The 12,234-nt window shown below is 38.9% G+C and overlaps 1 protein-coding gene across 17 annotated transcripts in view; it reads right to left on the reverse strand.

The window, feature by feature from the left end:
• Window positions 1–12,234, reverse strand: part of PCM1 (pericentriolar material 1) — a 77,946-nt gene that overhangs the window by 14,617 nt on the left and 51,095 nt on the right. For 6 of the 17 annotated variants that reach the window (XM_078394631.1, XM_020791472.3, XM_073001332.2 and 3 more), the window contains 8 exons: window positions 9,773–9,829; window positions 6,113–6,285; window positions 5,899–6,027; window positions 3,200–3,314; window positions 2,864–3,004; window positions 2,415–2,548; window positions 1,889–2,023; window positions 217–414 (listed from right to left, as the gene is read on the reverse strand). In XM_078394631.1, the coding sequence (XP_078250757.1) occupies window positions 217–414; window positions 1,889–2,023; window positions 2,415–2,548; window positions 2,864–3,004; window positions 3,200–3,314; window positions 5,899–6,027; window positions 6,113–6,285; window positions 9,773–9,829 (1,082 nt within the window). The remainder of the gene's footprint in view (window positions 1–216; window positions 415–1,888; window positions 2,024–2,414; window positions 2,549–2,863; window positions 3,005–3,199; window positions 3,315–5,898; window positions 6,028–6,112; window positions 6,286–9,772; window positions 9,830–12,234) is intronic. The other 11 variants (XM_073001335.2, XM_073001334.2, XM_073001329.2 and 8 more) reach the window with 7 other exon arrangements.

A 12,234-nucleotide genomic window follows, 5' to 3' on the forward strand; every position in this document is an offset into this window, starting at 1 on the left:
CTTCCCCAGCCAATGAAAAAGGTTGGGGACCACTGTCTTGGAAGTATTGCTTGAAAACATTCCTTACAAAGGAAAATGAAATAGAGGTTACATGTCTGATTTTTGATATTTACAGATTCCACTATATTAGACAAGAGAATTGCCAAATACAGGAAAAGGCTTTTAAAAAGTACAGAAAACCTGTTTTAGTCAATTTCTTTAAAGCATGATATTAACCTCTTTGGCATAAGACTGTATCATTCCCTCTGCTTCATTTTTTCTTTTACATCTTTGCTTTACAGTAAGGCTACTGTTGTCCAAGTCTTGCATGAGTTTAAAGAAGGCTAATTCATTGAATAAGACTTCAGAAATCTCCACAAGAAGGTCTTCCCCACAATCCTTTAATTTCTTACCCCCAAATTTTGCCAGTGAATCCTGTCCAAAAAGAAAAAAAGGGAAAAAAGGAAAGCACATTTAGTTTCTTTATTACATGATGTGTCACCATCCCCGTAACAATTTCAGGCTGGCATATATGGAGTTACCAGAGGTGGGATTCAGCAGGTTCGCACCTATTCTATAGAACCGATTCCTAAATGTACTATTGGTTCTTAGAACCGTTTGCTGGCCTGAGATGAATGAAGGAGGAGGGGCCAGGTGACCAGCGATGAGCAGGGGGAGGGGGCGCAATTAGCTGCCTCCCTTCCTGCACCACACTGAGCCATCTGAGGTGGGGTGTGGGTGAGAGAGATAAAGCCCTGGAAAGAGCAGAGGCATCAATGGGGGAAAGGGGGGGAGGATGAGTCCTTGACGTCACTGGAGGAAAGCTCATGGCCTCGAGGCAGAGGGGGGGGGGTGATTGACAAGGCATGAGGGCAGGACACAGAGGGAAAAAGTTTTGGGGTGAGACCGCTTCAGTCAAACACCCAACCATCCTCATTTTACTATGATTTTTCTCAAGTTAAAGGTACCACATAAGACTGTTGCTTATGTGGTACCTTTTTTTTAAATGTCCTGGGCATTTATTTATTTATTTATTTATTTATTTATTTATTTATTTATTTATTTATTTATTTATTTATCAATCATTAGGACATAGAACCTGTTGTTAATTTATTTGAATCCCACCACTGGGAGTTACACAATTTTTAACTCACAACCAATTCACTGATGGAATTACATGCCAATAAGGTGTCATATAGTGAGTTTCATGGGCAAACAAGATTTGAACCCCAGTTGAAGTCCAACACTATCAATGACAAAAGATGACCATTTATCTTCAATAACATTTAAAATACATTGGCTTTAAAATACAATGAAAATGGTTAGTGAATCGTTTCCAAGTGTGCCATTTGCAACATCTACTTTCAGGACATTATAACTGTAATGTTCAAGCCCTTCAGGTTTAGCCACGTGGATATTCATTTTCAATGCTAACAGGGGTTTAGCTCTGCTTCCATTTGGTAGCTCAGCTTCTGTACAAACTGATTCACTGATGGAGTTCTCACTAATGGACAAAAACTTTTATCAAAATGACAAGATGAAATAAATTCCAGAACCCACATTAAAGTGGTACCTTTCTGAGACCAACTAAAAGACATAAAAATGTGTGCAAAACCAAGTTTTTTGCAAGCTTTCAAGACTACACTCTCTTTAACAAATAAGACATTTACAGAACGAAAGGAGGAGGGGAAAGAGGAAAGGGATAAGCTAGATCTTAATCCCTTGTGGTTTGCATATTATTACATGAAGTAATACAGGAGGAATGGTGTAGACAAAAAGAGATGTATATGAAAGAGTGGTGTTAAGATTTCACCTTGTTTAGCCCTAGACTCACTCAGATCTGGTATCATAACCACAGTGACTGTGAAAATGAGGCCAAACAAGAGCAGCATATCAATCATATACTAACCTGCAATATGCTACCAAGTTGCTTATGAAATATTTTCACAAATTCTTTGCTTTCATCATTTTGTTGAGTAAGGGTTAAGACCATGCGCCTTACTGAAGTCAACAACTGAGTAGAACATACTTCATCCATGTGCTCCTAAAAGTTAGAAGATTATTATTCTTATACTCACTGTACACTGATCATGTACTGCTTTTATTCACAACATATACTACACTTTGTATATAAGTAATGAGTCTGCTGATTTTACATTTCCATTTCATTTTCTTAAAAAGAGCATAGAAACAGCTTCTAGGCCATGGACAGTAAGAGATCAGATCAGTAATACTGGTGCATATAAAAGGTTTTATACTGATCGACCACCAAAAAGACGGAAACAGTGGCTAAAATAACAATGTGTACTAGAGAGACTGTCTTTTGAAGGCAACAACACAAGAACAGATCTATGGATCAAGACAAACTAGTTTCTCGTAAGAACAGGTGACTTACTTTTCCCATTTGTTTTTACTGAAATGGGAATTTGTATTACCTTCAAGAATGGAATAACCTCTTTCATAATAGCTTTAATTTGCCGGTCAAGCTGCTGTGTATCTATTCGTGGGCAAGGAACAGCAGGCACTTCAGTAGCCTGTGATGCACAATGGCCTCCAACTGCATCTAGATCTTTGGAGATAAAACACATGCTGAAATCAATCCTCTTATTATAAAGCTGCCATTTCAATATGGGTAACAATGTCTGGTTATTTGGTTATACAAAGAAACTAATTTTAACAGTTAAACATCTTCAAGGATACAGAGTGAAATATTTCAAGTGTATGAACTGCTTAGAAACAATTTCAAATACTAATATGCCCAGAGAAAAATATTCACAAAGGTAGGCCAGGCCAGCATGTGCATGGAAGACTGCCTGGTGAGGATCTGAATACTCTTTTCATATACTGAGAGAGGTATAATTGTAACAGATAAATAATTATATACCTTCCAAGTTAGAATCAGGAGCACTCTGGGTATTACTACAGCAACCATTCTTAGAATCCAGGTTACTTTCAGCTGTCATTTTCATCCGTTCATACTCCCTCATCCGAGCCAGTGCCTGATCTAAATGAATCACAGTATTGCCTGTATTTAAGGCAAAAAAAAAAACACCTTTTAATACAGATTTTACATTTTGAAAATCAAATATTAGTATGTGCAGATTAAATAGACAAACTGCAAGAAGAAAGAGCATTATTATTGATAAGTAGAACAAATGCAACCATGAAGCACAAGCTGTCAGAAAACAGCTCTGACTGCTGGTACTATCTCTATGCTTACCAAGATCATCTGTAGCAAAAGGTTCAAAATTTGAGGAAGTAGACATAGTGCTGCCGTTGTCATTTTGATCACACTCCCTACAGGCTCCTTGGTCCAAGTTCTTCTCAAATGTCTCCTTAAAACATGCAGTAAATTTGGGAAAATAAAATAAATGTCAGGATAAAATAAATTCTAAAATGTAACTGTTAATTTATAACCCCCTTAGAGTGGTGTGTGCACTAATGGGGCAATACATAAATTGATCAAATTAAAAAATTAAATTTCAATTGGTGCATGTTTCGCCACAAACCTCCAGATATCCTCAAATTCTCTCATGTTCTCATAAATTACTGAAGTCTATTAGGACTTCAGATCATCTCAAAATACCTATAGCCAAACTTAATTCCTTAGTCCCTTCCATTCATTATAGGTACAAGCTTTGCTAGGAAGGACTGGGAGATTAGATTACAATGGACTCTTTCTGGAAAATTAGATTACAAGGACTTCTCTTTCAGGAAGTTCACTGGATTTCTGCCAAGAGCCTGTAGACCTTTAGGAAGCAATTTCTTACTTTCTAAAAGAACCAAGTAGGTACACTCAAACCATACCATATGCTATTGTGGAATTTAACATAGAGTCATGGCCAAAAATATTGGCACCTTTGCAATTCTGTCAGAAAATGCAACCCTTCTCTCAGAAAATTGTTGCAGTTGTAAACGTTTTGGTACTCACATGTTCATTTCTTTGGTTTGCGTTGGAACAATTTAAAAAAAAAACAAAAATGGCCAAAATTATTGGCATATTTAACTTAATATTTGGTAACACTCCCTTTGGAAAAAAATAACTGAAATCAATTGCTTCCTGTAAGTAACCATGAATGAGTTTCTTACACCTCTTTACTGGAATTTGGGACCACTCTTCTTTTGCAAACTGCTCCAGGGCCTTCAGATTTGAAGGATGACTTCTCCCAACTGCTGTTTTGAGATCTCTCCACAGGTGTTCTATGGGATTCAGATCTGGGCTCATTGCTGGCCATTTCAGAACTCTCCAGCACTTTGTAACCATTTCTGAGTGCTTTTTGAAGTGTGTTTCAGGTCATTGCCCTGCTGGAAGAACCATGACCTCTGGTGGGGTCACAGCTTTCTGACACTGGCCACTACGTTGCGCCCCAAAATTCTTTGGTAACCATCAAATTTCAAGATACCATTCACACAGTCAAGGCATCCAAGTGCCAGAAGCAGCAAAACAACCCCAAAACATGTTCAAACCTCCACCATGTTTTACTGTAGAGACTATGTTCTTTCCTTGGAATGCCTCATTCCTTTTTCTGTAAACAGTGCCATGACGTCCTTGACCAAAATGCTCTACTTTCGTCTCATCTGTCCACAGTATGTTCTCCCAGAAGGACTGTGGTTTTGTCACATAGGTTTTGGCATACTCCACTGTTGCTTTTTTATGCCTTTGTGTCAGCAGTGGTGTCCTCCTGGGTCTCCTACCATAGTGTCCCTTTTCATTCAGATGGCGAGGGATACCGCAGGCCGACACTGTGGTACCCCATGTCTGCAGATCAGCTTGAATTTGTTTGGAAGCTAATCTGAGTTCTATATCCACCATTCAAACAACCCTTCATTGTAATTTTTCAGTAATTTTGCTCTTCCGTCCATGTCCAGGGAGGTTAGCTACAGTGCCATGGGCTGTATACCTCTTGATGATATTGCGCACAGTGGACACAAGAACATTAAGAACTCTGGAGATGGACTTATAGCCTTGAGACTGTCAATATTTTCCCACAATTTTATTTCTCTCAAATCAACAGACAACTCTTTATATTTCATTTTTTTATCCATGCTCAGTGTCACACACAACACAAAGGTTGAGTCAACCTTTCTCCATCTTAACTGGTTGCAAGTGTGATTACTATACTGCCCACACCTCTTACTTGTGACTGGTATGTCTAAATACAAATTAAAGGAGCATCACATGCTTGAAAAGTAATTATTTGTTACAATTTAGAGAGGGTGGCAATAATTTTGACTAGTGCATTTTTGGGTTTCTGTGTGGGATTGTATCAGATTTGACTTTTCTTCTATTTTTGTGTTGTTCCAATGCAAACCAAAGAAATGAACATGTCAGTACCAAAACATTTGCAACTGCAATGATTTTCTGAGAGGAGGGTTGCATTTTCTGACAAAATTGCAAGGATGCCAATATTTTTTGCCATGACTTTATGTAACTCATATTATGAGCTCTAGAAACTTAATATATTTTTAGTTTCAAGCAGAACTCATCCACTGAGTCAATGGAACTCAGAGGAATGCTAATTTATCAGGTTCCCACTAATTCAGTGGATCTAAAAATCCGATTTAGGCTCTTGAGCTCATCTCATGAGACTTACACAGGGCTATGACCTTAAAATGGCTGTCTTTCTAGTCAATACAGAATAAAAACAGGTCTGTTTAAAAGAAATGCCCTAAGTAAGGGACACAAGATACAATATGCATTTACTGTATATGCTATTCGTCTTAAGTGAGATTGATACAACTGGTCTGTAAATCTCATCTGATATTATTTTGTAATAAGTTCTTTCCCATAACGTTTAGTGCAACTTTTAGATATTATCAGCTTTACAATTACTGGATTTTTATGCTAAATTGTAGAAGTTTTTCTTAAGTGTAATGTTACATTCCAGTGCCCCAAAACAAACTTTTCAAGAGTCTTACATCATCAGTAGTGGCAAGGCTTTCACTGGGAGTTAGTTCTGAATTTGATCCTACCCATCCTGTAGAACTCAGTTGTTTTGGACATTCTCCTTTTGCAGTGTCCTCAGAAGCATGCTTGGTCACTATATCCTATATAAGCAAAACAGGTTTGTTAAGGTTAGATTGTCGAGAAAAGCCCAATTTAAAAAATGAGGAATCATTATTTTCTAAGTACCTGTAAAGCATACAATGCTCTTTGCCTTAAGTAGTCCGTATTTAGCATCTGGAGCTCATGAAAAAGCTCAATTAAAAAATGAGGGCGAGATTCATTTTGAGATATCAAAGTAGCTACTTCAGAATAAATGGTGTCTCTCAAAGCTTCAAACATAGAAAGATCACTACCTGTTTCTGTAGACAAGACAAAGAAATTATTAACTACCAGCATTGCTCTTTCCAGTTATTTCTTTCCTACCCTAACATGCAAGCTTTGAAAAGAACACGGGTTACATCCAACCCACCTCCCTTCTCATAAACTGGTCGGAAGCATTTCCACTCATACACAAAAAGGATAATGATACTATATTTTCTTAGCTGCTCCTCATGCTTCAGGGAGCACTACATTAGGATGCCCATATCCACTAGGCCTGGTATCAAGCCCCTGCAGATACTGAAAACTGTGGATAATAGCAAACATTGTATATATAGCATGGTAAAAGGGGAAAAAACAAGAAAAAATATTTTCACATGCATTACAGAACTGGCCACTAGAGGGCACCAGAGACATGCTATGTATTCCTCTCAACAAGTACTCATGGTACCGTTTCTGGCTCCCTCAAGTGGCTGGCTCTGGTAATACAAGTGAAAATAGATATACAGTGGACCCTCGACTTACAGGCAGCTCGACTTACAGACTTTTCGAGTTACAAACTTCTCTGGCCGCAAAATTTAGGTTCGACTTGCAGCCAGAGAATCAACCTACAGACCAGAAAAAAACCCAAAATGGAACAAAAATGGAACAAAAACAGCCGGTTACGGGATTAATCGGTTTATAATGCATTGTAGGTCAATGGAGACTCGACCTACACATTTTTCGACCTGCAGCCACCGTTCCAATACGGATTAATTCCGTAAGTAGAGCTTCCACTGTATTTTTTTCCTGTATTTTTTATTTTAATATTGTCAGACGGTGGAGAAGTGAAACTATTGACACTGGGTTCCTACTGTATTTTAGAGGGAACCCCCCCTCCACATTGTTGCTAGGGAGATACTGTTTCATTCCCATAGAAAATCTCTGGTTTTGCAGAGAATATTGTACGCAACAGTTGCAATCCAACTGTGCACTTATTCTACAGATCTTAAAATAAACTGACAAGTTTCTGTATATTGTTTTACAAATTATGTCTAGAAAACATTGCAAAAAACACTAGCAGGATTTTAGAAATACTGGGGATGGTAGAGAGAAAGTGTATCTCATCCTCAGCAATCAATACAGCGAAGAACTACACAGTTAAAGAGTTCTCATTGAGTGACAACATCTTAATTGAAGGTGACGAACATCTGATCTAGAGGTTCATGAATTTATTTTTTCACTGGTGTTTTTGTCTGCTTTCCAAACTGGAAAATAATTCAGATTCCTCAGAGAATGTTATAGCTTGATATACAGTATATATTTAAAACACTTGAAGCTGAATTTGATGAATACACTTTTAAGTTTAATATGGTAAACATAGCCAAACTCCTGTCAGTAGTGCCTGCAAATGTAGAACAAACAATTTAACTTCTGGAGGTGAAATGTCTCAATTTACAATATCACTCCTAGAATGCAAGAGATGATGTCTAAGGTGACTTCCTGATTTGAGGCAATTTGCCTCTGAATCTTGCACTGTTTGAGTTACACCAGCATAAATTCCCGAAACAATTTTGGCCTATAATTTTATGAACAAATATTTTATTTTCCTGAAGTCACCAAAAGTAACTAGATATAACGGCTGCTAAACACACATTTCATTTCAATTTTTCCAAAATGTATTTGCCATTAAAAAAAAATTTAAAGAAAGAAAACCAGTCTCCCCTGCAAATATCCACAAATTGTTCACCTCTATTCTTCAGATCTTGACCTAATACATTTACTTGTTTCACCTGGGATGTAGTAGGCAAATGTTTATGAATGCTTTAATACATTTATTAGTCTCTAAGACTATAAACCATCTTCATCTCTTGAGAAGCTGTATGAACACATCTATATTTCTAAAACTTCATTTTAATTTGAAGTAACCACACATACTTTTTTTCCTATGTTGATACATTTGAGACCCAATTTAGTACAGTGGCTAGAGTGCTGGACTGGGACTTGGAAAATCCAGGTTCAAGTCCATACTGAGCCATGACACTACAGTAGTGCCTCGCTTGATGACGTTAATCCGTTCCAGCAAAATTGCTGTAGAACAAAATCGTCGTCAAGCGAAAAAAGCCCACTGAAACACATTGAAAACTGCTCAATGCGTTCCAATGGGCAAAATACCTCAGCGTCCAGCAAAGATCCTCCATAGGGCAGCCATTTTCTGGTGCCTGCAATGCGAGGAATCCGTCCTAAGCACAGTGGGGAGCTATTTTGAACAGTGGGCGGCCATTTTGAAACCTGACCATCAGCTGTTTTCTGATCGTCGTAAAGTGAAAAATCAGTTCCCGAAGCAGGGAACCGATCATCGTGAAGTGGATTTTCCCCATTCAATCATCGTTTTGCGATCGCAAAAAACACATGGTGAAGCGATTTCATCGTTAAAGGGGGTAATTGTTAAGCGGGGCACCACTGTAACTGGGTGATCCTGGGCCAATTACTCAGCCTAATCTACCTCACAGTACTACTGTGATTATAAAAGCTGGGAGGAGAACCATGTTTTTACTGAGCTAAGAGAAAAGGTGTAATATAAATGTATATGTTAAAATTTTTAAAGTAGAAATAGGGTGGAATGCTACCATTCTATTTCACCCAACTGTTAAAGACAGTTCTCACTGAGTCACACTTTCAGAGATCTTTGGGCTCTGATATGTCACTTGGACAAGTTTCTGCTTCAACATACCATATTTTTCTGTGTATAAGATGCCCCCATGTATAAGACACCCCCCCCACTTATCTAACCGAAAATTTCTTTCTTTGCAAGAAAGTGGAGGGGAAAAGCAATTCCTGCTTTCCCCTTCAACTTTCTTTGCAAAAAGGTTCTTTCCCCCTCCACGATTTGCAAAGAAAATGGAGGGGGGGGAAAGCAATTCCTCCTTTCTGCCTACATTTTTGTTGCAAAACACGGAGGGGGAAAGCTGCTTTTTGCAACAAAAATGTAGAGGGAAAGCAGGAATCACTTTCCCCCTCCATTTTCTTTGCAAAACACAGAGGGGGAAAGCAGGGATCAAAGCGCTTTGATCCCTCCCCCCTCCTTACTTCTCTGTATAAAACGACCTTCAATTTTTCCTTTAATTATTTTAGGAAAAAGTGTCGTTTTATACACAGAAAAATACAGTAAACAAAAACGCACCTAAACCTGTATTTCTCTTTCACAACACAACACTCCTCTACTCAGAAAGCTGTTACAGATTAACAGCCTTAGTAATGTCAGCTACACATTTGCATTTCCCTGACAAGCAACCATGTGATGCTATATGCCCATGGTAAAGTCTCATGGCAGCAAACAGCAGACCACACCGATTGGTTTACTCTGCTGCACCTTGCCTGATTCAAGATATACAGCTAGAATAAAGTATCTCACATATTAAATTTGCAGAATAATTTTGATTAGTGCAGGTTTTGTAAGTTTAATAAGCAATATATGAAAAGACAAATTTTAGGATAAGAGATTAGGAAAACAAGGTAAGTTTAGAAGCTAAGCAGCTAAGGCATTACCTGGTGCTTCTATGCATGCATTTCTGTTAGACTGCTGCAGTATTCTCCTAGCATGTGCTGCAGGAAAGGTGTGGGTGGGAAGGACAGACAGTGATAAACACAAAATGTGTATCAGAAAGAAAAGAAAAGCCAAATGAAATAATGGGAGACAAACTGCTTAGTAATCCAAAGTAATTTCTATAAAATCCTCAGAGAGCCCATATATTTTAGCAAAGTATCTTACCAAAATGCACAATTACCAAAAATATCCTGAATGCAAAAGATTTGAAAAAGGCTTCTTCAACTACATGCACAGGTTTGCTGGCTTTATAGTCTGTGTTCATATAAACTGTTGTGCTGAAATCACTTAAAATAGTTTACAGATTTATTTACAATTAAAGTCAATCTGAAAAAAAGACACTTCAATAAAAGCTAAATCAAATATCATAACTAAACAAATCTCCCACAATTTCAAAAAAAAAATCCCAGAAGGGGGAGAAAGAAAATACACACACACCACACCACACATGGGTAAAAAGGGAAGCTGGCAACATTTGAAATATGAGAATGAACCTAGCCTCTCAGTGGGTTCACACACAGAGCCTTCCTTCCTCCTCCTCCAGAGACTGTGAGAAGACTGGTAAACTTCTCTTCATTAACTGTAATCTAGTGCTTCATTTAAATTGCATTTAGGTTTACTTATAATCAGTGAAAACAAAGCCAAGTTCATAACTATAATTAACCACAGCTAAGATCAACTATGATTTGTCTATCTCCAGACAATACAGCAAGTTGCAGTTCACCAAATGCCAAAGAAGCAGCTTCTGAAGCATGCAAGCCTGGGATGGAGGAGTCTCTTTCTCTATGACTGAACTATGCTAAACTATAACTTAATGCTATGGCTGAGCCAGTCCACTCTCTGGTTCGTTGTTGTTGTTTAGTCGTTAAGTCATGTCTGATTCTTTGTGACCCCATGGACCAGAGCACACCAGGCCCTCCTCTCTTCCACTGCCTCCCAGAGTTTGGTCAAATTCATGTTGGTAGCTTCGGTGACCCTGTCCAACCATCTCGTCCTCTATCGTCCCCTTCTCCTCTTGCCTTCACACTTTCCTTACTTCAGGGTCTCTTCCAGGGAGGCTTCTCTTCTCATGAGATAGCCAAAGTATTGGAGCCTCAGCTTCAGGATCTGTCCTTCCAGTGAGCACTCAGGGTTGATTTCCTTCAAAATGGATAGGTTTGTTCTCTTTGCAGTCCAGGGTACTCTCAAGAGCCTCCTCCAGCACCACAATTCAAAAGTATCAATTCTTCTTTATGGTCCAGCTCTCACTTCCATACATCACTACTGGAAAAACCATAGCTTGGACTATGCTGACCTTTGTCAGCAAGGTGATGTCTCTGCTTTTTAAGATGCTGTCTATGTTTGTCATCGCTTTCCTCCCAAGAAACAGGTGTCTTTTAATTTTGTGGCTGCTGTCACCATCTGCAGTGATCATGGAACCCAGGAAAGTAAAATCTGTCACTGCCTCCATATCTTCCCTTTCTATTTGCCAGGAGGTGATGGGACCAGTGGCCATGATCTTAGTTTTTTTGATGTTGAGCTTCAGACCATTTTTGCGCTCTCCTCTTTCACCCTCATTACGAGCTTTTTGCATAGTCAATGAAGCAGAAGTAGATGTTTTTCTGGAACTCTCTGGCTTTCTCCATAATCCAGCACATGTTAGCAATTTGGTCTCTAGTTCCTCTGCCCCTTCGGAATACAGCTTGTACTTCTGGGAGTTCTCGATCCACATACTGCTGGAGCCTGCCCTGGAGGATTTTGAGCATAACCTTGCTAGCATGTAAAATGAGTGCAACTGTATGGTAAACAATTATCTCTGGTTAGCCCACATCACATATGTTCAAATGATGAACAGAGCTATGTAAGCTATATGTGCTGTGAAGAAACCTTTTTTTTATAGCACAGAACATTTACAATGAAGTGGAAATCCAGAATTTCCTGCAAGTTTGGATTCAGTACTACACATGTGGGCCTATTACAGCTACCTTCCTTTCTCCTTCCTCCTAAGCACCACAACCCCTTTTCTTTGCTCCACCAGGGGTCAGAGGATCTTGCTGAATAAAGTAGTTTACAGCACATAGGGGAGGGATTATCCAAAAGTGGAGCAAAATTATCATCAAAATGGATTCCCCACTTCCCTTTCAACCTCTTGCACTGTAGCCATGTCATTCAGGAGAGTTCCTGATCACACGGTGGAGCATTCACAGCGAGTGGAAGGGTTGCCATAGGGAAATGTACAGTGGTGCCTCACTTAGCGACATTAATCCGTGTAGGAAAAAACATCGCTAAGCGAGTTTAAGAAGCCCATAGAAACGCATTAAAACGCGTTTAATGCGTTCCTATGGGCTTAAAAACTCACCTTATGCGAAAATCCTCCATAGGGGCGGCCATTTTCGGTGCCTCTAAAGTGAGGCAACACAGCGGG

Source organism: Pogona vitticeps, chromosome 5 (assembly GCF_051106095.1).
Source record: "Pogona vitticeps strain Pit_001003342236 chromosome 5, PviZW2.1, whole genome shotgun sequence".
Taxonomy (NCBI): domain Eukaryota; kingdom Metazoa; phylum Chordata; class Lepidosauria; order Squamata; family Agamidae; genus Pogona; species Pogona vitticeps.